A 24,685-nucleotide genomic window follows, 5' to 3' on the forward strand; every position below is an offset into this window, starting at 1 on the left:
AATTAAATTAATTATTATTAATTTGTTAATAAAATAAAATATGTATCATATTTATTATTATTTAAAAATCTTAAAATTAAAAATCGAATCGATCTAAATCAACTTCTATAGTTTAATTTTGATCTGATTCTACAAATTTAACGATTTAATTACTATTTCAATTTTTTTCAACCATGAAAGTCGATTCAATTCATAATTTATTTTAAAATCGAATAATGTTAATCTATAAAGATTCTAAGATAACAAGATGTAATTAGACTTGAGAGTAGTAAAGAGAGTGTTTGGATGATGAGAAAATGTGATGTGAATAGTTGAGGGGGGTGGGGGGTGGGGGGTGGTGTAGTTACTTTCCCGGAAACCGAAGTTGGATCAGAAGAGGAAAAAAAAGAGAAAGCAGAGAGAGAGAGAGAGAGAGAGAGCAGAAAAGCTGGGGAAAGTGTGGTGGGGACCAAATGAAGTGTAGGCCACATGGCAGTAGTCAGATAAAGTAAAGAGATTGCCGGCCTGGGTGGAGTGGTAGATAGATATAGGGATAGATCCACACACAGTACATCTATATATACTGGTGGTTAGACTCAATAGATCAGACACCAGACATGCGCATGTGTACTTTAAATAAAAATAAAATAAGAAAATATTTAGAGTAATATGTGTACTGCATCACATTTTCATTTGATTTATTATAATTATATCAAGAATAAATTATTTATAAATAAGACTTAAATGAGATATGATCTTAGCTTTTATGATTTTTTTTAAAACATATCAACCTTCAATTTTAATTAATTAATAACTTAATAAATGATAATATTATGTATGAAAAATTTAGAAATTTGAAATTCAAAACGTAAATATAACATTAACATCCCAAATCCCAACTCAATGTGGCATTTCCAAACCCAACGTGGCATTTCCATACACTTTTGAAATTCAAAATAACTTGATTAATGACAATACCATATATGAGAAATCAAATGTTATCACAGATTATGATCATATTTATATGGTTGAAAATTTGAAATTCAAAACATAAAGGAATTTTTGACCTTTCTAGAGCACATTTTTCTTAGAAAATGACAAGTTATAATTTTTGGCTCATAAACTCTTCCAAAATAAAGAAATCTTGTAAGAAGGATACAAATTTTCAGATTTATATTATATGTGACAAATTTACCCCTTCACACACACACTCCCTATCTTTCTCCTTTTTCTTTCCATCTGTTTGTCATCTCTTTCTTAGTTCTTTCTTTCTTCATCTCTTTCTAAGAGCTCTCTCCACAACCACTACCACTACCACTACTGTTTACACCACCACCACCATCACCATCTCCGCTACCACGACTACCATAGTTTCCATTACCTTCACCGTTTCAACCACCGGCATCGTTCGTCACCACCACTGCCTCTACCCTTTCACTACCACCATCTCAACCATCAACACCATTCGTGTCACTATACCACGGGCAACCACTATCGTTATCCTTAGCGTCAAAGACCTCAAATCTAAGATTGATGAACTCATATTTGAGATCTATCATCTCAAATCTATATTCTCTCTTTTTTTTCCCCTTTGTCTCTTCATCATGTTCTGTTTTTTAGACAGTAAAATTTTACTCTGGTTTGAACCGAATCTAAGGCAATATATGTGCTCTCTCTATCTCTCTAATTCTCTATTTTTTTTTTCTCTTTCTATCTATATATGTATATATTTTTATTTTAGTGTTTTTTTTTTGGTCAATATCAGTTTGAATATTGATTTTGAGATCTCAAACAAAAATGTTATTTTAATACATTCAATAGTGAAATAGTAAAATTTTACTCTTATAGAGTATAAGAATAAAATTTTATTGTTAACTTTATTAAAGATGTTCTAACTGATTTCTTATTTAATAGCTATATGAATAATGGTAATAATTATAGTAAGTGTGGTGGTTAGTGATAACAATGACAAAAATTCACTATTTATATGTTTAAAGTAAATAGTAAATTTTACTGTCCAAATTAACAGAGTAAAATTTTATTGTCTAAGAGATTAAAATTTGACTGTCACTGGAGAATCTCGCCGAAAATTTTTCGCAAACCGATAGTGATCACTGGAAAATTGTCGTCGGCCGGGGTGATCAACAATGGCCGATAGTGGTCGGTGATGGCAGACAAAGGTGGTTGTGCTAATTTAAGAAAATGATAGAAGTTGAGGGTATTATTGTCATATTTTTTAAATATTATAAACTTTGTCCTTAATGAATTAAATGTTTTTATCTTGTCCTTTTGGAAATAAAGTTTGAAATTGAGGGACTTATTACCAAAAACCCAAAAGATAAATGTAACATGTACACATCCCAAACCCAATGCCCCTGTTTGTTTTGGGGTATAAATGATGGAATGTGATTATGATAGAGGTGAGGCTATTTAGTGTTGTGTTTGTTTGTACAGTTGGAGAAGGGATTAGGATGGAGAATGGGGATTAAGATGGAGGTTGGAAGGGGGATTGAGATGGAAGAGGTGGAGGTGGTATTAGAAAAATAGTGAGAGGATTAGAAATTTTTTTATTTTTTACATATTGGGATTTTTTTTTTTGAACATTAATTTTAATTTTTTGTAATTTTTTATTATTTTATATAAAAATAATTTAACAATTCCTATACTAACAACTATCATCAAAACAAACACAATTTTACTTAATCCACTCGCTATTAATCCCCTCCATTTTATCTCTGAAAACAAACGGAGCCAATGTGATATTCTCAAACCCAACGTGACATTATTATAAGCTTCTCATCCCAAACCCAACGTAAATGTAACATATAACATCCCAAATTCACCGTGACATTCTCATATGCTTCTCATCCTAAACCCAACGTGACATTACAATACTCCACCGTTAAATTATGAATAATGTAACCTCTTAAATGTAACATGTAACATTCCAACCCAACCTATGTATTGAACCATCATCACCTCAAACCTAGCATAACTTCAACATCGAGCGATGGGATTTAATCCAAATTCAATTACAAACACAAATCCCTAATATTTTGCGCAACGTACTGTGACATATATGTAAACACTAATTACAACAAAGACACGATACATATTCAACCACATATACAACCAAACAAACACACAAATGTCACCTGCTACATGGTGTATGTAAATTATCGTTACACACTAAATGTAACATGCATCGTAACACGATCATTTAGGTTCTAATGTACAATTGTCATCCTACGACGTGGTTCACATTTGATATCCAATTAACAACCAAAATCAAATACCCCAACCCAACCCTTGAACCCATATACACTACCCCACACATAGAACATATCAAAACGCATCAATCATCACAACTTAAATATACATATTCAATCAGAATATTGGCCAAAGTGTGCCTATTAATGAATGTAACAGATTGTCAATACCCTATTAAAAATGAACAATCCACACTTCAAAAAAAAAAAAAAACATTTTCCCCTCAACTGATTGGAGTCAAAATCTATCGAAAGAATCAACACACAACCTTCGAATTTCATCATATCATCGACCATATCCATATCTATTTAAGCAACATTTTGAAAATGCACTGGAATCCCGTGATCAAGGCGAAAAAACTTGTGTGGTCGTTGCCTGTAGACTTGTCTTTCCTAAAAGCTTTCCCAAACGTGATGTGATGAATAAGAAAATAAGATACAATATGAAAACAAATTAGGGGTATAATAGCATACTAATATCATTCATTTACAACTCATAAGACCTTATAGAACACATTCATATTTAAATAGAACTTCAAATCCTAAAAGAATATTCACAGGACTTCACACCAAATAAGTCTTCTAAATAAGACTTATAAATAATTTTTCCTTACACTAATGGATAAATTTATCACTTAGATTTATTATTAATATTATAATTATACATTATTTAATAAATTAAACAGACCAATTAGTCAGTAGAAAGTGAGCTAAATTATTATAATTTAGATAAATTATGCTTTTATTTTTTAAAATATGATTTTTTTTTTCACTGTAGTATCTAGATAAAGATTCCCACATTTTAACGTTTAAATTATCAAAGTCCTTTTATACTCTGGTTCAAATTTTAACTATGATTATAATTTTATGACGAAAATATATATATATATATATTTATATAGTCATTTTATTGCTTTAGGTTTCGTTTGACAATTATATGTTTTAATTAAAAAAAAATTAAAAAATCATTATAAGTTGTCACATCATTCTCTTTACTTTTCTGTATATTTTTTTTAAAAAATCAAAAAAAATATTAAAATAATTTATTTCAGAACGATACTTTAGAATAAGGCCAAGTTTGGCTACAAAGGAAAAAGTGCACTTATTTCATCTTTTTATCTTTTTTGGGTCACATCAATCAACATCTCCTCTCTACTTTTTCTACACATAATACAAAAAAAATCAAAAAATACACTTATTTAGTCTTTCCAAATTAGGCCTAATTCTCAATCCCAACAAAAGAATCTAATTAAAAAATACAAAATTCTCCTAATCAGAACTGATTAACTCATCTATTAAAATATTATCTCACAACATTATTTTCACTCAATTTTTCCACTTTTTCCTTCTCTCTTCTCCTCTGTCCACTTTCATATCCCACTACAATTGACCACTCCCCCCCCCCCCCCCCCCCCCCCCCCCCACAATTATATTCCCATTCAAGTATCTGCTCTCTTCAACAAGTTTTCATATTTCAATTCACAGCCTCTTTGCTCCTTAAATTAGGCATATCCACTATAAAAATTTTGTTTTCCATCAATTTCATGTAAAGTTAGTTTTTGAGATTGGGTGAGTTTAGGGGTTGGGATGGTTTTGAAAAAGTTAGTTTTCGAGATCAAAGTAAGAGATGATTCATACTTTAGACATGAAAGTGTAATTTACCCTTGCAAAAATACATACATTGTTTTGTTTACCATTTTATAAGTTATGATTGCATAATAATAATCATAAATGGTAGGATTCATTAAATCGAAATACCTATGACACAAAAAATGATAAATAAAATATGATCTACAAATGTAATCAATTTAGCAATATTTCTCAAAAACAAAATTGGATTTTTGTACTAGAAAGGTATATGTTATGAAAATTGATTTACAAACATAGTTTTTTACACAAATTACACTAACTTTCCTTGACTTTTGCCCGAATCACGTAACTACTTGTGTCATAATTTTAGGGCTTAATTTCCTTTTTTGGCATTAACATATTAGGTTAAAGAAGTGGTGGATGGCAATGGTAGTTAGCTTTATTGAATCTTCATCTTTGTTCCTTTTTTTTTTGTGTTAGATTATTAAGGTATGCTTTACAAAACGATGAGGTAGCGTAGAGGAGAGGGTTGTGCAAGTTGGGGTGGAAAAGGAAATAGTTGGAGAAGAAGAGAGAGATAGGAAAATGAGTTAATAAGCCGTTTATTAAGTTTTTAAGTCTTGTTTGAGAATATGTTTTTTTAATAATTTTTTAATTTTTTTGACTAAAATATGATATAAAAAAATTAGTATGTTTAAGATGACTTTTTAATTTTTTACGAAAAAATGTATAAAAAGTAACGAGAAAATAAAACCTTCGACTTTTTGATATAAATTGTTAATTTTTGATATTTTTAATGACTTTTTAACTTTTAAATTAAAAAATTACATCCCAAACCAGACCTAATTTATGGAGTTAAAAAACAGACGTTATCATTTTGATATATCTCATAAAGCCAACAAAGTCAACCATACTTCATATATAATTGAAAAAAACACACCAAACACCGAAAGGCACCTACAAATCTAGTGAGCCCATCTAAAGTTGCATTGCTTTCATTTTGCCCTTATCCATCGTTAGCATTTACCTAACATTATCACGCATCAGAGCAAATTAATCACTTTGTATTAGAAAGTCGAAAATTTCAAATATGTTTAAGCTAAAAATCATCATAAAAGCCAAAAAAATGTGCCAAAGCTTTGACTTTTTTTGTTACTTTTATTCTTAAGACCCAAGTGACAGAGGTGATAAAATTGTCACAGGACTTGTTCATGCAAATAATGCTTCTCTTCTCTTGCTTTGGCCGAAAACATTTTCTTAAAACAATATTTTGCACATATGGCCCTGTTTTTGGCATGAGATTTTTTGATTTTTTAAACTAAAATTTATAAAAAGATAAAATAAATTAAAATAATTAATACGATAAAATGTCATATCAAACCCATAATAATTTTACTTTTTCTCTCATAAACATCACATCTAACTATAAAAAAAATTAACCATCTTCCCAAATACAAAAATTTTAACCTACTAAAATAGCAAAAAACTAAAATAACCTACTAAAATAGCCAACTTCCCAATCGAGGCCAAAGTTTTCAAGATGATCAATGTCTAAAAACTATAAAATCCAAAAAAAAAAAAGAAGAAAAAAAAAGAAGAGGAAATTAGAGACACCCAACTACCAAAACCAACCTTCATGAACACCAACCAGACAAATTTCAAAATTCCAGACATGGCCTCAGAAACAAAACAACACAACATGCATTTGCACAAGCTGTCTACCTGTTCAACATCAAAAGTTATCTGCAACCCAAATTACACTAAGCCACCTTTCATTCTCAATCAAATTCATATCCACCATGTAAATGGACATCAAAGTTGCATATACTAAACCAAAAGTATATTTAAGATACAATTCAATACCTAGTTCTCTTGTTACTAGGCTCTACTTGGTTGGCTTGTACTCCCTCCTGCTCTCAATCACAGCCTTCTTCCTCGTCTCAAAGTCCATCTTGTCCAAATCAACAACGGTTCCAAGATAGCCGTAAAAGATTCTCTTCTTCTCTCCCGTCTTCTCGTCCACCTTCACAAGGTTTGGATTATTTTCCTCATCCTTGCCTGATGCCAAGGACTGTACGTGGTTCCAATTCCTTCGCCCATGGTTTTCTTTCCCAAAGAATTCTGCAAGCCTCACAGCCTCCTTCAAGCCTGATTGGTCACCAGCAAACTTAACTAGAGTAATGCCGAGATGACCATCTCTTCCGTATAAGGACTTCGACTTGCCACCCCCGAATCCAAGATCTGAAATAACATTTATAAAAGAGATACAAAATGTTGTGTAAGAACTTGATTTCATGTAAGGCACAATAAGCCCATTAAGGCATATCATGATAAGGGACAAAATTATATCAGCTCATCAAGCTTGCTTTTCTAATAAAGGGTACCCAAGGGTCAAAGTAGCTCCAAAAATCACCAATCCACAATTTTGGATCCTGTCAAGAAGAAATCCCAGGCCAATCCAACACATTATACAAACAAGAGATGGTCCAAAACAATATTCTAGCAGGTCTACACATTCTAATGGGCAAGTGGAAAGCATACGAACTGTTTCTACCATATAAAATCCATCAAACAAGCAGAGAGAACATCCAGCTATTTTTAGAACTGGTGAAAACATAAATTCCACTAATAATAAAGGGGGAAAAAAATATGTTAATAGAAGATGAGAATGCAGATAACAAATCTGCATGCCTCAAACCGGCTACTTTGCTTCCAAGCACTGAATACTCCGACATTTTTGGACTCTACACAAGCACACACAATCAAAGACACCAATCACTTAATCATTAAGTGTTCTCAAAACTCAATTTGCACAGAAACCTACCCTATTGAGTTTGAAATCGAATAAATTCATCTACCAGCTCATTAGCCATCAACCGGTATGCTATGGTTTCCTTTCATAGAACCTACAGTAAGTGATATTATTATTTCAAACATTACGCTGCCTCTTAGATACTAGCATGCTGGCAATATGTAAACATTTGTTGACCACACCTAAAATTATAGTTACTGGATGTAATGTTTTTTTTCCCGATAAGCACTCCATTACAGTGATTCAAAGCATCACAACAAGAACTCCACTGAGAGACACAAACAAATAACTCAAAATACACAAAATAACCAAAGAAAATGATGAAATAATCATTTAATCTATATCTATATCCATATCTATAACTAGTAAAAATTCAAGAAAATAGAATAACCTAAACGAGTTGCCCTGATTGACTGCACTAAATAAAGGATGGAATGCCATACTGACACATTTCAGCAACACACAATTGTGCTATTTGCTCCTGCAATTCCATTCCCACAGATCTAAACAACAAAAGTTCTTCTCAAAGGTGATCCAAAATTAGTCTCAAGACTCAACAAATACATCACTTTCAATAGCAATTGTGGAGGGACAGAAGCTATGCTTAGGAACCATACTATAACTTCTAAAGCAAAGATAGTGGAAGAAGTTACAATTGACAAAAGGATTATTTTGGGCTTAAAATGTGATCTGAAACCTTAAGATGAGGGGTATGATCAGACCTAGATCAGAAAAATCCATCAGCCAAATACAAGAAACGACAATCAAGTTATCGTTCATGACATTCCCTCTCTAGCCAGAGGTGTAAGAGTACAAAGCTTTATAATTTTTTTTTCCATGTGATAGAAAAAAGTTATAAACAAGAGAACAAGGTGGCAAACCCTACACAAAGCCACAAAGTCCACAACCTATGATTATGAACTATACATACAGTAGCATGTATAAGTCACTTATAAACCAGGCAACAAAGACTGTAATGAAGCAACCAACGTCTTAGCTAGGAAGCACATGGTAACAGATGGACCACTGGGTGATTAACCTTCTGCTTAGAAGGGAGATTAAAGATGATTGTAAAATAGGGGCTTCATAACCCTTTTCCATCAAACATTTTCTGTTCTCTTTCTTGAAGAGAGGTTAGGGGGAAGAAGAAGACAGGATGGTGGAACTAATACCATACCAATAGACATCTGTTCTGCCGCAAAATTGTACAGTCAAGGTGGGAATATTCAATTAACTTTGCTTCTCCTTCGAATTTTAGAAAATGCCACCCATCTCATGATGGAATTGAGAATTTGAAGACAAACTCAATCAGAATATACATCAACCACCACCATGTTGATTATTTAAAAATGGTCATTGGTCAAAAACAAGAGGTAGCATCTTCTGTTTGAACATGAGCTTTGTGAAAAGGGACACATCCATTTTAGCAATGCCCACCAACCACCACCACCAAAATTTAAATTAAAAATTCTTAGCCTTTAGCAACTATTGTAAACATAAAAGACCTAAAATTCACATTAATGTCGCCATTCTCAATACATCACTTCCCTTGGATCATACAATACTGGAAGTCTTTATAAGTCACCACCCATCCAAGATATGTTTGAAAGATAACATATGCACTACAACCATAATAACAATTCTAAAACAATGTTGTCAACAACTACAATAAAAAGAATACGTTGACAACTAGCAGAACTATAATTATTCCCCAACATGAAAAGCCCAACAAACCCAGCCTAATCTAAACTATTTCTGAATTAATCACATCAAACCGGGTAGCAGTCAAATCAACTAAACTGCAAGTTAGAAAACATGCTGCACTGCAGGCAACTTTCTCACCCATAAGGTTGGTTTGTCAGCTGAAAACACACCCAATAAGGTTGATAAAGTCAATTTTTCCAACCCAAAGGTTTAGTGCGCAATAATAAGTTGCAACCAAGGATTAAAGAATTCACAATTACTACAGCCTATAGATCCATTGTATAATCAGCATAGCAATAGATAGGAATAACATGGACCTCTAAGGCTTCAACAACAAAGCAACAGTCCTAAGTAGATGTAGAATAATGGAGAGGGAAATACAGACTTTGCTTCAAATTAACATAGCCTCGCTCTGGTGAGAACTGCTTTGAACACATTACAGCCAGATAAAGCATTCTGATTTTTTCTAATCACACAAGGGGAGAGAGAGAGAGAGAGCACTTCCAAATATTTTTCATTTTCCACTCTTATCCAAAGGCCATTACATTTTTATCACCAATGGGCCTCTTCATAGGCCTTACAAAACCTTGAAACTTATAGATACATCATAAATACTAACTAATTGTTTTAGCATTTGAATTCTATGGCTAATATTTAAAAAATAGGATGAAGAAGAAAAAACAAATATACAGTAATATTATTTAAAATACTAAAAATTAATACTAAGACAAAAACAAAACAAATAAATCACTAGAAATTTCTCCATACTATAGGGTGAACATTGTGATGATTGGCTTGGCACAATTTTTCTGGGGTAAACAATTAATCTTTACCAAATTAAAAAAGGATAAAAAGAGGGCGCAAAGCAAGCATTAGATCACTCTATCAAACATAGAGCTAAACAGCAAAAACAGTTACAGAGATAATAATGAAACTATATTGCTGAATGGCCCAGTCACTTGCTATAGTAAAGTCCTCAATCACTGTTAAAAGGCACAAACACTAAACACTCTTATTCATCACCAATGGCAGTGATTGATGAAACCATCTCCCATGTCGAACAAGATCACAGTCTAGCAAATAAAACCAAGGCATCCAAACCTACTCATTTCACTAAGTATTTCAAGGAAGGAAATGTTTGGCTTATCATGAACACTGCACACTCCATAGAAAGGATGCCAATGAACCTGATGCACCTGTGTTTTTAGAGGAATAGAATGTCATAACTGTTCAAGAGGCCTAGAAATAAATTTTTATAAATCCTTTGTTGGTGAACCATGAATAATGGCCCTTGATAATTAATACAATGGACTGCGTGGACCACGCTAGTGAATTAGGAGTAATTTCAAGCGAAATTCGGACATCTAAACTAAGTTCGCAAAATATATTAAGGGGCATGCGAGGAAGGATGGAAAACAAACCTGCATGCCACAAGTAGCATCACTAAGAGAATTCTTCAATTTATTTTTTGGACAAGTACCATCACTAAGAAAGTCTTACATAACATCAGGAATCGCCAGTCCCAATAAACTTGGGTTGTAAAAAATGTACAACAAGAACACACAAGTGGACAGAAAATATGCCTAAGAACAAACAGATTCAGTGAACTAACAAGAAAGAGTACAAGGGCCAAAAGGTAGTAGCAAGCATGCCACATAGACGAGACTACCATGACAAGCAGAGACTAGGTTATTGGTGGTGAAACAACATACGAAGAATGGAAAACAACACGCATGAAAAAAAGAAATAAGAAATATAAGAAAGAGCCATATAATGAGGGAGAACTTCAGCCTAATAAGGATATTGTAGTTACTTTGCCAAATAAAGACCCTACGATGAGATTATCTGAAATCAAAACAAATTTCACGGAGTATGAATTATTCACAGGGTTACTGACAATAGTCTACAAAATGTATTGCACCATAGCAATATCAAAGAACTCCCTAATACCTATTGAGTGGGGCATGATGACTAACATGGGACCAATGCATGGGATTACCATGGCCAAATGAAAAAATCCCAGAAGGACATCTTATCAATAAATAGCATGAAAGATGATACAGAACAAAAGGGCACACAATACCTCTAAGTTTACTATCCATTGCTTTGTTTCCCAAACCTTCCACACGCCCTTCTCTACCTTTTCCTGTACTTGTATTATGAATGATCACCACGGGTGGCCACATAATCAGATCCTCTTGGTTCACTGCTGCTTCATCTGCAGATAATGACTGATATGCCTTCAAATTATCAGGAGGTTTTGAATAGTTCCATCCCATAAGAACACACAAAGCTTTGTGTAAGCCCAAGTGATCCACAAGCAAGTCGCCTCTATCTGAGTTGTATGTGTGCATGATAAGACCATGCATATCTGGAAATTCTTTAGAAGACCTGTAATTTTACATATAAACGGTGTCGTGTAATTCAGATATATATCTCAGAGACCACTACAAGTTTACAAAATAAAGTACCAATGCAACAAAAAAAATCATTCAACAGTTCAAAGAAAAAGTAAGGCATTTGTACATAGGACAGAAATTATTGTCTATCAGCACAATCAATACTTGACTGCATAGCAAGCATCAGCAAAGGCATGTCTGAAGTTGTAAACAATATCTAAAACAACACCTTATGCCTTTTTGCAATGTAATTATCTTTATTGCACAATGCACATAACAAACAATGTATACTTTCAAAAATGACATCTAGTCTGTTAAATATCTAATGAGGGGATGTCCCCATATTCTAATACAATTACAGACTACTGGAACAAATTATGTGCCTTCCAGATTTATGGCTGAGAATTCAAATGAATCGATTCAATTAAAAAATTACAAATTCACTTGATTGGGACACGAGGCTTAGTGTGGTTTGGTTTATACGAACTCACTAAAAACAATCAAGCTTATCAAGCCATTTCATCACAAAACCACACAGTCGTTCTGGCCTCCTCCCACAGAAGAGGTTGATAGTAAAAGCAGCCAAAAACAAAGCAACCACAAACTGCCATATAACTCTAAAAGGACTATTCCAAATTCATCAGGAAAACAACTACCGTTACTGCCATTCAAACAACTATAAATAATTGAACAATTTATTATAAAGCATTTCATGCTTTTTGATATACCTAAAGTTTTGATGAAACTACTACTGGTACTGGGACAAGAAAATGAAGAGAAAAACAAATCCACAAAGGGAAAAATAATAGCCTTCTATTAAACAACAAAATCAGCAGCAGAGTACACAATAAGTAGAACCCGAAGCTACTGGACACAAACATTATGGCAATTCATGATAACCGAACGAGCTTAACTCAGCAAATTGACTCAAACCACAAAATGCCTTAAAAGGTCAATTACTATAGATGATATCAGGGTATAACTTGGTCTAACATATCGCCACAAACTACAGCAACAGAGAGAGAGAGAGAGAGAGAGAGAGAGAGGAGGAGGAGGATGAGGAGGGGGCTTAAAAGGCTAAAACTTCACCAAAACTGAAAAACAAGCAAATAAATCCATGCATGCATATATTACACCACCAAGAAGCCTATGGTTTCATCAAACAAGATTGAAGCACACACTCAAACTTACAGTTAGAAGAGTAATATAACAATCAAACATATTAACATATATGACAGTGTCCAATGACACATTCTCTCCAAGCAAGGGATGATTTTCCAAAACTATTTGTTTCATCCAAACAAATCTTTGAGCGCAAATTAAAGCTATCAATTTTAAAGAAGGACGACATAGTGCACAAGGCTAGGGCTAAAGCAAGGTTTGGCAAGGACAAGATGTAGCAGTGCTAAAAGAAGCTATCCACTTCATAGAATAAATAAATAAATACTAGTGCTAGTCTTCTCTAAAATTAAAAGACAACAGAGTACTTGCACAACCTTCTGCGTAAAGAAACTAGAATATTATCAACCTTAAAACTAAACATTAAAATTAAACCTCAATAGCATGAATAACCAGCATCAAGCATAGATAACTACCAGGGGCTTCAACATCTCAGGACAAGTTGGCAACAAAATATCCTGATAAGAACACCTATACTAATCATCTGGCTGGCTTACTACAAAATCATTCCCGCAAAAAATGCAAACCCAAGTCCCAACCCAAAATAAGTACCTGCATTACTTATACCCAAATAGTAATTTGAATAAATAAATAAAAAAAGAGTAATAAAGCTCAAATATTAACCAAAAAAAATTTGTAAGGAAGAACCAAATTCATTCAGAGAAGAACAATATTGTGAAAATTTCTAGAATGGTGGAATTTGAGCATTGATTGGTACATCAAGTGATAGAGGAAACAAAGCTGCTCATATCACTTAAACATATTCAGAAGGATCGCCAACAACACAAGTGAAAAGAGACTTGGGGAATGAACACTTGAATAACAAGGGCCCAAAATGTATGTGAACAAAGCAGTGGGAGAAAATGTAGAAATCCCACCTAAGAAGTCCTGTTGTACACTGACAAAAACAGGTGAAAGTTATAGTCTGGAGCCCTAGGATGGCAGAAGAATGCACTCTAATACACAATTCAATGAACCTGGAGCAGATTCACCACATATTCACAGAACCCTGATAAAGGAACCAAGACCATTGGATGGATTTGCATTTTCGCTTTTCAAGGGCTGAAAAATAGGCCATTTGAAAAGAAAAGATTGAACTTGAAACTTATTTCAGACAACACAGGCATTGCCACCAGTGCATGCCATTTCTGTCCACAAAGGCATTCTTTTCATTAAAGAATTTAATCAAAACAATAAGAATGGGATCAAAAACTACAAAGAGACTTGATTTTGGCTACTCCATAAAATATTTAATATATGCAATGCCCTTGTTTGGTGCAGCTTTCTTCAAGTTAAAAGTTGATAATAAAAAAGAAAGCAGACATTCAAATCATTCCTCCCACAACATTTTTTTTATTATCTTATTTAAGCTATTTTCAGTCTAGCACAAATTCTCAAAATAATAATAAATAAATAAAATATAAGAAAGAAGCCCAAATATTGCACCAAGGGAGTATACCCCAAGCACATGTGCATACAAGAAAATGTAAGCCCCAATGTATTTATATCCAAATAATATAATAGAAGTTCTTAAAAATTCTTGGGTGATGGAGACTGAAAAAATTACTTTTCAATACACATACCAACTCCTCAACATTTTTAGAAGAAAGTTCATTTCTTTCCCATCAAATGCACCAAAAAAGAAAAAAAGGGGCAAACTTTAACCTTTTCGAATGGTCTATTTCTTCTTTAACAAAACAAAACTGTTATCATACTCAAAAGTACAGCCCATTAGTTCCACTGGATTGGGTTTGGGAGAGGTAGATTGGGTACAAACCTAACCTTGGCAATATTTGCACAAAGTGACCGCCCTCAAGTTCAAACCCACGACACCAAGAATAATACGCCGATTTTAACCACTGAACACAAAACATTATCATACTCATCCAAAATATCATATCCACAGGTTTTTGAAACTATAAGGATCAAACAAGAATCAAAACCAATATGCATCATAGATTAGCAAACAAAAAGGAACAACCCCCATTCCAATAGCCTGCAATGTTAGAAAAGGTACAGTTATAACTAATAAATCCTATATGTACCTTTCCAATAGCCTGCAAGATTAAAAATAGAACTGTGCAAAAAATTCTAAATATATCCAGAACTGGCAAAAATCAACCAGGAAATCATCACCCCGGAAATCATCACCCAGGGAATGCCAACACTACTCCACACCAGAGCGGCTGGGCCTAAACAGAAACATTATACGCCCTAGTGAATCACAACTGGATAAAATTAACAAAAGTAAGCTAAGAAAATCTAAATCAAGAAAATTACTCATCGAAGCAGGAGGGAGAGAGATGGTTCCACTATGCAAATTTCCAAATATAATACATAATGCAATGAGAAGAATTTAAGAATAAAAAAAAAAAATTTTAAAAAAGGAAAAGTACCTCAAAATATGTAAGCTCATTAACATTCATAGCATTTAAAAATAATGTTTTAGCCTTTTGCAGGCAATCATCAATTTATCAAACCTCAGGGAAAGCTCTGGGCAAAATATTCCAAAAACAGCATTAGTATGATTATTGGTACTAGCTCCAAGCATGCTTCATGGTTGAATACATTATAAGCCAGTATCAGTGACAAACTTACTGGTACCACCACACCTTATGTACCAGATCCATCATGATGAATGACATAGTTCAACACCAGACTAAATCCTACATCACTACCTATGGCTTGATATAATTCAGTAAAAAGTCTGCACACTCTGCTCGCAAAATAAAAAATCTGAAATCATTAAGCCACACTGAAAACACAAGAAACTCTACAAGGACTTATAACTTCTTACAAACAATGAACTAGAGGAAGTCCATGCATCAGTCGAAAATTGTCAAAGCCTTTAACCATAGCTAAGACAATCACATACAACGCAAAAAACATTATGACACAACGAATCAATTCGGAGAACAATCAACTAATTTAGTTTTTTTAACATATTTCATAATCCACGATTCACAATTGAGATATGGATATAAATATGCTTAATAACCCACTTCCATCAAAGAACTGAAATTGGCCAGCCATTGATTTGCCTTTACCATAAAAATTTCCCAATATGGATGAAGAGCCACTCATTTACCCAACATGAAATCAGAGCATTGAAGCAGGCACAATAAAGCCTCTGTCATTTCCAAGTCCAATATTAATAAAATTAAAATATCATCACTATACTTGAAACAATCGAGAAAATAGAAAATTTGGATAAAATAGGTATTACGAGATGAACTACGCGATAACAATATAACTGAAAATACATAGTAGTAGTTAACCTGGACCACCGGTTAACAAAATTACACAGCTAAAGGCAATGCTAGTTCCAATTAACTCTTTTGCCCCTAACATGTAGAACAATTTCATAAAGTTGTAGAGTTACGATGATGGTGCGTAACCAAAAGAAAGAAAAAAGAAAAAGAAAAGCTCATTTTCTAATCATATTATCTTACAGGGTAAGGCAATGTTCACTAGAAAAATTAAATGAGGCACCCTTATTACTTTCCAATTACAAGGATCAATTAACTTCATGAAAGATTAAATATCTAACCAACTTGATTTTTCTTGGTGGTGCGCTCTTGGTGCCTTCCTTAATTTAACTTATTCACTTATCAAAAACAAAGTAACCGACTTGAAGAGTGTCAAGGAATATCATTCAAAAGCTTCTGAACAAGCCAAGCTTATAAAGACAGCAAAAAACTCCCCCACTCCCTAGATTTTTTATTTTATGTTACATGACCACATCAAGAATTCTATGTTATAGGAACAGGAGATGAATGTACAATCAAATGCAACTCAACAGCAATGCCCAACAAACAAATAAAGAGATAGCCCAGCCCTAGTTCACTAGAGGTTGCAACAAAAAAGAGTACAAGCACCAATGTCGAGACATGCCAGGTCATACCGGCACTCGACTTTGCACTCAACGAATCGAAGAAAAGAAAATGGGTAACTCCAACAACTTTGACCGGTGCCTAAGACCTACACACAAAATAACATCTGATAATGCATACCTTAGTGGGTATGACCATCTAATAAAGGTTCTAAGCACAAAATTAGTGTAAGCATCTCCACAGCAACATATTTTTCGTAACAAAAGAAAGAAGCGAGTTTGGCACAGTTTTTATCAAACCTGCCGCAGGCGACGCACTGAAGAGGCGCCTGCTTCCCATTTTCCAAATAATTCTTCTTCTGACTCACATTCTCATTAATCAACTTCACAAAATGCAAAAATGCCTTTTTCAAGGCACTTTGATCAACATTATTATGCTTATGACTCACATTGTCACCCCCAATACCAGCTTGCCTACCCTGAAAATTCTCATAACCCCCACCAACTCTCATATACTTCAACGCCCTCAATTCATCACCTCTACCTACATCCGCCACATCCCGAGGATAGGGATTGCTAGTTCCCGCTACAAACTCACCCCTCTCCCCAAAACCAATCGGATATCCATTTGGATTCAAACCCGCATTCCCATATTGTAAAAGCTGCTGCCTTTGTCTAGCAAATTCATCGTTCCCATCTTTTCCTTCTCTCTCATCTTTCCACCCCCTTTCTCCCTCATCCCCACCCTTCCTCTTCAGTGAATTCTCCGGATGCGGCATTGGTCCACCACCACGCCCATCAAGCCCTAGCGAATTCCAGTAATCCCGGTTCCGATCACGCATGAACAGATCTTCACGGTCCCGAAATTCAGGGCTCATGGGACCCAGAGGAGGGAACCGCTTACCAAACCCTAACCCTAATTCCGGACCGCCATGAGGCATCACCGGTCGAGGCGGCGGTGGAGTAAAATCCTGATAGTCCGGCGGCAGAGCGAAGTACGATCTGACACTACCATCGGCGAGAACAAACGACCTCCGCTCCAGCATGTGAAACCCGTAAGCAGGAGGCGGAGGAGGGCCGATACCGTCGGGGAAAGACGGCGGAGCTCCGGGATGGGTGGGGCCGGGGCCGGATTGATGGGTCGGGTCGGTGGGTGGTTTTGAGTGGCTAGGGCTGGGGGTGGGAGCGGATTTTGGGGTGGCCTGGTTTGAGGAGGGTTTGGGTGGCGGTGGTGGTGCCTTGGAGTCTCCGGCGGCGGAGGAGGAGGGTTTTTTGTCGGAGGGAGGGTTGTTGCCGGACTCCCAGCGGGACTTGAGGTGGTGGGAGGAGGAAGAAGAGGGCTTGTGGGATGAGCCCTTGGGATTTTTGCCACCGGCCATTTTCGATCTGTGTGTGGGTTTGGGGGAGCTAGGGTTCCAAAAATCGAACCTGCGATGCACTTTCAATGCATATGATGTGTCAATATATATATATATATATATATATGTTTTATGTAGGAGTAAGTATGACCGGATTTGAGAGAATCAGATGCTAAAAAGCTGAGACCTCAGAAGAGGAGAGAATATATAGGAGCCATGAAAAAAAAGAGTGGAGTCAATTATTTTATTTAAAAAAAAAATTACAAATTATTCTCAACCGTTGTGTTAAAGCAACATAAAAGATTCATTTCAATAAAACTATGATAGATTCTAATAATTAGATTTAATTTTTATTAAATTATATTAAAAATAAATAATAACTTTTTTGTGAGGATCTTTTTATATATATTGTTAAAAATTAATAATTAACGCTTTTTTTAGTTATAATCTTTATAAATTATTGCTAAAATATATAATTAGTGACGTTTTACTGTAACAAATTTTTTAAATTGTCACTAAAAATTAAAGATTAGTAACTTTTTTATGATAATTTTTTAAACTGTCACTAAAACTTATAATTAATAATATTTCTTGTGACAATTTTCAAATTATCGATGAAAATTAACAATTAATGACATTTTTTAATAGTATTTAATAAAAAATATCATTAATTCTCACAAAACCTATTGGGTAATAAACTTACCTATTAAAACTTCTAAGTAAATCCCTAAAAACTAAATTTATAACATTTGTTATTTGAACAACATTTACTCTTTCAAAACTATAATACAAGTCATACAAACCTAAACTAATACTATATAAAATAAATGCTTATTTAGGTTATATAGATTCATAGACTGATTCATACAGATTGTTATTGATTTGTACAGGCCATAGATTTTTAACCGTGTAAATTGATTTTAACAAAATAGACTGATTTTTAAAAGTGCGTGGGTTTGTTAGATCATAATGGGGTAGATACTTCTACTCGAATGCTGCGTGTACATCATGAAACCAAGTTGCAATGTTTGGAAAGATTGAAAATTTAACACAAAAAATAAAATAAAATAAAAATACATACACAAACACAATTAAGCTTCCATTGATTCGAACTGCAGGTTTTGATAAGGTATACCATTCAAAACAAAATGTAAATGAGTTCACCTATGTTATTTCTATTGTTCTAAGAGAAACACAACTTGGTGGAATCTGCAGAAAATGCACTGCTTTCAAGAAATGTTGCAACATCACAAGTCCTAACATAGTGGTCATTGGTTTCTGAACAACAAACAACTAGCAAATGAAGAGCTCCACATTTAACATAATTTTACAAATGTTTTATTGTTAATGACACGCGTAACTTCTTGTTTCCAAGTGTGCATAAATTGAATACACGAGCATTGACTGCCTCCAAGTTTCAACGCCTTGAACATCCATCACCAGAACAGCATATATAGCATCACATTAATTCATTTTTGCAGTATCGTAATGGCACTGTTCTGATGAATAATTTTAGCTGCAAAATATGGGAAATTATAAGAATGAATCTCAAAGTAGTATGTTTTAAATAATTAAAATGGGGAGGTTCATGTGTGCTACCTTCTGGTTATAATGATCCACCTTTGTCTGATGATCTAAGAGTATCAAGTACGCGACAGAACCCCTTTTGAGCTGCATTCAGACAAAGTGGCGTAAACATTTAGAATAATATGTTCATATATTTGATTATGAGGGTTCATGGGCTTTTGGCATTATGCCGAGTTAAATTGACAGAGGAACAGAATTAGTTGAACTTGATGCTTTCTTGATCAAGCAAATCTATAATAATTTTGATTCCTTATAGTACCAATAAGCTACCTATTTGGTTGCATACATGCTCAAAATACTACGTGGGTGTTTGGAAAGTTGCTATTTTTAGTAGACTATTTTAGTTTTTGACTATTTTAGTAGGCTAAAATTTTTGTGTTTTGGAAGATAGTTGGATTTTTTTTGTAGTTAGATGTGATGTTTGTGAGAAAAAAATGAAATGATTATGAATTTGATGTAACATTTTGTTTTATTGGCTATTTTAGCCTATTTTATCTTTTTATAAATTTTAGCCAAAAAATAGCCCTTGCCAAACACCCCTGTAACAAAAGGGTTGGTGTCAACAATGACTTAAAAACTTGGAATATGGCAATTCAATTTCAAACAAAGAAACATGGAACACAAATGCCAAATAACATCCTCATTCATAAAATTATCTATATGAAAAAATAAAGTGTGAAACTGGTAGGCAATAGCTTGCGAAACAAATTAATTAAGATTAAAAAAGAAAGACAAAAAGCGTGTTCATAACAAAGCTACTATAGTCATAGAACACTCAAAACTTCTACACTGGCTATTTTGAAGAGATAGAAATGTATTGGGATTAATTGTTTGTTTGAGACCTTAGGTGTCCAAATCATGCAGTCACCTTAAAAAATGATCACAAACCTTGGCACAGTCCCATGACGACGTAGGTCATATTCTGTTGCTTGTCGAAGTGCTCTTGCAAAAGCCTTGAAGGTTGCCTCAATTATATGGTGAGAATTTTTCCCAGCAAGCTGTTTTTGACAGAAATGAAGATATTATTCCATGCCATAATTAACTAAAGTAAAAAAAACTAGAATATTAAACTGAACTGCAGCCACATCAGATTGAAAGCAACGTCTAGTTCTGTGAGCATAAAGAAGATATGTATGTATTTGTATGTGTTTCTAGATGAAGTTAAGATTCTTCCTAAAGGAAAGAAAAAAATTTGGATCATTGTCACCAGCAAACAAATATTAACATTCACTAATTTAAGCACAAGAAACTTCTTTTTTTTTTTTTTTGATCATCAACAAACAAAGATTTATTAAGGCTGAAGGCCAAGAAACTCTGAGTATTATTACCTGGCGAATGTGAAGTGTCATACCAGAAGTATTGACCAAAGACTGGAAGAAGTGCTCCACCAGCTGTACAACAAGTCCCACAAATATATCAGTGAATTCATTGGTGAGATTCTCTCAAACAAAGCAGTAGAATTCAAATGATACGGCTAAGATTATCCTAAATTTGCCATATTCATCAGTGCTTTATGTATGTAAACACAAAATCATTCACAAGGATTTCAATAGATTCATAATCGTTCAAATATAGATTTCAATAGACACATTCTCGTTTATATATAAGGATTTCAAGACAACCTCTATTATGAAAATATAAGACAGAATGTTTTAAGGTAATGTGTGTTTTCAGATTACATAATCCAGAAACTTACTATTTCACCCTTAATTATATAAAATAACAGATAAAAAAGCATTTGGAAAAGGGGCGAGTTATTCACTCAAAATTACAGGCATGGGCACAACTAATGGAACTGTACACAAGGATCAGGGATACCTGGCAACCTAATTGCACACTATAGTCTCCACGGATAAATCATTTTCAGCCACTGAAGTTTCCAATATGATGCTGGGCAAAACAAGCAACAGGAGGAAATGGTAGATATTCCATTTGATATTATTTTAGTCAACTAAGTAAGCATATTATTCACTGACATCCATTTCAGAGCAAGGTTTGCATTAGTTAACAGACCGTGATGCAATTGGGTCGGCCAATCCTACTGAGAATTTCGATCAATTTTAACATGTCTAAATATACATTGATGCAGTAATTAGAATGAGCCAATATGGTATACTTGAAGAGACATTAAAATCACTCAGAAGGTGATAACCTAGATATTTATATTGTTTTCCTAACTTGTTCTATAGAAATATTAAACCCTATGTTTAGTTATTATTTGGTTTTCCTAACTTGTTCAATAGCATTTTCAAACCCTTTAAGTTTCAGCTCATTATTTGTATCTAAGAAAAAAAACATCAAAATATAGGAAAAGACTCTAGAAGCAATGCATTTTCATACATAGGGTTCAAAACCAAGTGTAGCGTTCTTTTTTCAGGCTATGAAATGGTTAGTGCTAGGACAACAACAGATACAATTCACCGAAGTTAATTATTATCAGAATCAATATATCACAGACTCAGCATGCAGACACGTTTCACTTACTCTAAAGGAATCAGAAAAAAATGGAGCAACAAATTGTAGATGCTGAGTTAAAAAGAAAGAAATAGCGACTACCTGTGTATCATAAGTTCCAACTCTCTGGGTAGGTATGCGTAAATCATAACTTAAATGTGGCCGTCCAGATAAATCCTAGACAACACACAAAAAAAGTTTAAATAAGAATAAACAAATGCACTTATAAAAAAGAACAAATAACATGCATGTACTTTTTCTGTCATGTTATGATGGAAAACTTTTGGTTCTAGTAAGTTGTGTGCTAGTTACATATCCTCCATATCATGTGTACAAAATTTCAAACACGACATATCTGTGAATTCCCCAAGGCTTGTACAAAATGCCTAAAAAAGGGTTTACTTACCTAAAAGTCCTGTTTTTAGAACTCTTGTAATGACGAGTCCCATCTTAGAATTTCAACCTCCAAAATCCTGTTTGAAATTGTTTTTACTTGATGGACATTTTTACCATGTTTAAACTAGTGTGATTGTTTGCGCGTGCCTCCAGGAGGAGTGGCTTCCAGTAAACGTATTTTTTGATAGGAACTTCTATAGAAACAACATAACATGTAACCAAGAAAAGAGTTTAACCCTTGTCATCTCAAAGTACTTAATGTGTTACCAACTTACCAAGCATACACTAAGCTAAAGTACTTTGGAACAAGAATTGCTTCCAAGCCACCACAACATAACAACAAATGGACCCTTGTGTGATATCACAGGTTACTAATAGAAATGCCTTTATACTAAAGCAATTCCATATACACTGGAAACATACCAGTGCCACATGTGTTAGTGCTTCATCAAGTGGAGCTGAGAAGTCACCAAAACGGTTAATTCCTTTTCTGTCACCAAGTGCCTGCAGCAAAGCCTGCATGAACCAGTAAGTAAGTTTCAAGACCCAAACTCATGAATATGCATGTAAAGTTACTAGAGCAAGATGGTATAGTTTAGATCCCCTGTGGAAATGAACCAATTTCTATGTTTCTACATAGTATATTATATACACATACAGTCCAAAACATCAAAACAGCGGCATTACCAAATTGAATGATATGGAATAGCACCAAGGCAAATACTGAAACCCTAGGTATAAGATAATCCTTTATACAGAAATATGACACATTCTTTTATAAAGGAACTTGGTACAAATGGCATGAAAAACACGATGTTTCACGCCCTAACCCACTAAAGGATAAACAATAATCTAGTGAATGAATGCATTTAGGAGGTTACCGTTCCAATGGCAAGGGCAACATCTTCATTCGTGTGATGATCATCAATATGAATATCACCAGTAGCCTTCACATGCACGTCAAATAGTCCATGTGAAGCAAGTTGCTGATATAAACATAACGAGAAAAAAAAAATCAGATTCAAAATATACAGCAGTAAGTAAAGCATCAAAAAAGGGGAAAAAAAGGCAAAGAATACATCACTCTTCAGCTGTTTTCCATGAAAAAAAGAAAAAGAAAAGTTACATAGTAAGTATATTTTTTGGTTCCACAAATCAAAACTTGGACATAAATCAAATCTTTGGGTGAGCTCCCCTGGATGAAGGTTTTTCTTCTTTCTCAGTTCCATAATGAGAAATGCGCAATGTAAGATTTGAAATATTACTGTTTTTATCCACTCACTACACTTTCTCAGCAACCAAACATAGCATAATTTTCCAATTATCCTAATGGATTTTATAGTTTAGTACAATTTAAATTGTTCATTCACTTAAATTGCATCAAAATTACGTCTTTCTGCTGAAAAACAGTGAAAAGAATTTTTTTATATATTATTATTATAAATTAATCATCAAAACAAAAGGAACACTAACATCAAGCATATGATCAAGAAATGGAATCCCAGTACTGCTGTCAGCGACACCCGAACCATCCAAGTTTATTCTCACCGACACGTTGGTCTCTTTCGTAACCCTCTTCACCTCTCCGATTCGAGCACCTACAAAAAGTGGGGGGAAAAAAACAAATTGGAATTTTGAAAGCCTTTAAGTTGGGATCGAATTGAAGAGAAATGAATTAGGGATTGTACCGATGTTAATTGGTGAGGGCGTTGGCGGAGAGCCATTGTCTTGGACGATAGAGGCGCGAGTGATTGTTCTCCGGTGAGCGTCCATTGGACTGAGGCTGCGGCGGAGATGTGTAGAGGACAGTGGTTGTTGTTGTTGTTGTTGTTGGAAGCCGAATGGGGTGAGAGTGTTGTGTGAAACCCTAACCCTAGTTTTCGGTAACTGAGACGAAGAAGAAGAAGAGTTGAGGAGATGAGAAGAGACGGAAAGCTCCATCGGATCGGAGAAAGAGGGAGAGATGCAAAACAATTGACAGTTAATTTTGATCATATGCAAATTTCCCCCTTAATTATCCATTAAAATTTTTACACCGTGTTTGGATTAAGTGATTTGGAAAGAAAAAAAAAAAAAAATGAAGACTGATGTATTGTTCTTACTTGTTTTGATAATTTAAGTGCAGA

The 24,685-nt window shown here is 34.2% G+C and overlaps 2 protein-coding genes across 3 annotated transcripts; both read right to left on the reverse strand.

Moving 5' to 3' along the window:
• Window positions 1–6,519: 6,519 nt before the first annotated feature.
• Window positions 6,520–18,416, reverse strand: LOC114303988 (uncharacterized). Its single transcript, XM_082872842.1, has 3 exons — window positions 17,065–18,416; window positions 11,438–11,745; window positions 6,520–7,079 (listed from the first exon to the last, which is right to left on the reverse strand). Exons 1-3 carry the CDS (start codon window positions 18,141–18,143, stop codon window positions 6,724–6,726), a joined length of 1,743 nt encoding a protein of 580 aa, XP_082728968.1. The 5' UTR covers window positions 18,144–18,416; the 3' UTR covers window positions 6,520–6,723.
• A 784-nt stretch (window positions 18,417–19,200) lies between these two features.
• LOC114316166 (imidazoleglycerol-phosphate dehydratase, chloroplastic) lies at window positions 19,201–24,685 on the reverse strand. 2 transcript variants are annotated; one of them, XR_014331349.1, is made up of 9 exons: window positions 24,248–24,611; window positions 24,033–24,157; window positions 23,441–23,545; window positions 22,983–23,075; window positions 21,528–22,340; window positions 21,038–21,100; window positions 20,598–20,707; window positions 19,722–19,793; window positions 19,201–19,638 (listed from the first exon to the last, which is right to left on the reverse strand). XR_014331349.1 is itself a non-coding variant. In XM_028262823.2 (9 exons), exons 1-8 carry the CDS (start codon window positions 24,552–24,554, stop codon window positions 19,766–19,768), a joined length of 906 nt encoding a protein of 301 aa, XP_028118624.2. In that variant the 5' UTR covers window positions 24,555–24,685; the 3' UTR covers window positions 19,201–19,638; window positions 19,722–19,765. The 2 variants fall into 2 exon arrangements, 1 of the variants encoding a protein (XP_028118624.2); XM_028262823.2 differs by having other exon boundaries at window positions 22,266–22,340; window positions 24,248–24,685.

The sequence above is a fragment of the Camellia sinensis genome, chromosome 6 (genome assembly GCF_055761805.1).
Source record: "Camellia sinensis isolate YWXY chromosome 6, ASM5576180v1, whole genome shotgun sequence".
Classification (NCBI taxonomy): Eukaryota; Viridiplantae; Streptophyta; class Magnoliopsida; order Ericales; family Theaceae; genus Camellia; species Camellia sinensis.

Coding starts and splice junctions, on each gene's coding strand:
- LOC114303988 (XM_082872842.1), bottom strand. CDS start 18,143: ATGGCCGGTGGCAAAAATCCCAAGGGCTCATCCCACAAGCCCTCTTCT. Junction 11,746..17,064: donor CAGTGCGTCGCCTGCGGCAG/GTTTGATAAAAA, acceptor GTAAAATTACAG/GTCTTCTAAAGAATTTCCAG. Junction 7,080..11,437: donor AATGGATAGTAAACTTAGAG/GTATTGTGTGCC, acceptor ATGTTATTTCAG/ATCTTGGATTCGGGGGTGGC.
- LOC114316166 (XM_028262823.2), bottom strand. CDS start 24,554: ATGATCAAAATTAACTGTCAATTGTTTTGCATCTCTCCCTCTTTCTCC. Junction 23,546..24,032: donor TTCTTGATCATATGCTTGAT/GTTAGTGTTCCT, acceptor TGTTTATATCAG/CAACTTGCTTCACATGGACT. Junction 21,101..22,265: donor TTGGAACTTATGATACACAG/GTAGTCGCTATT, acceptor CTTGTTGTACAG/CTGGTGGAGCACTTCTTCCA.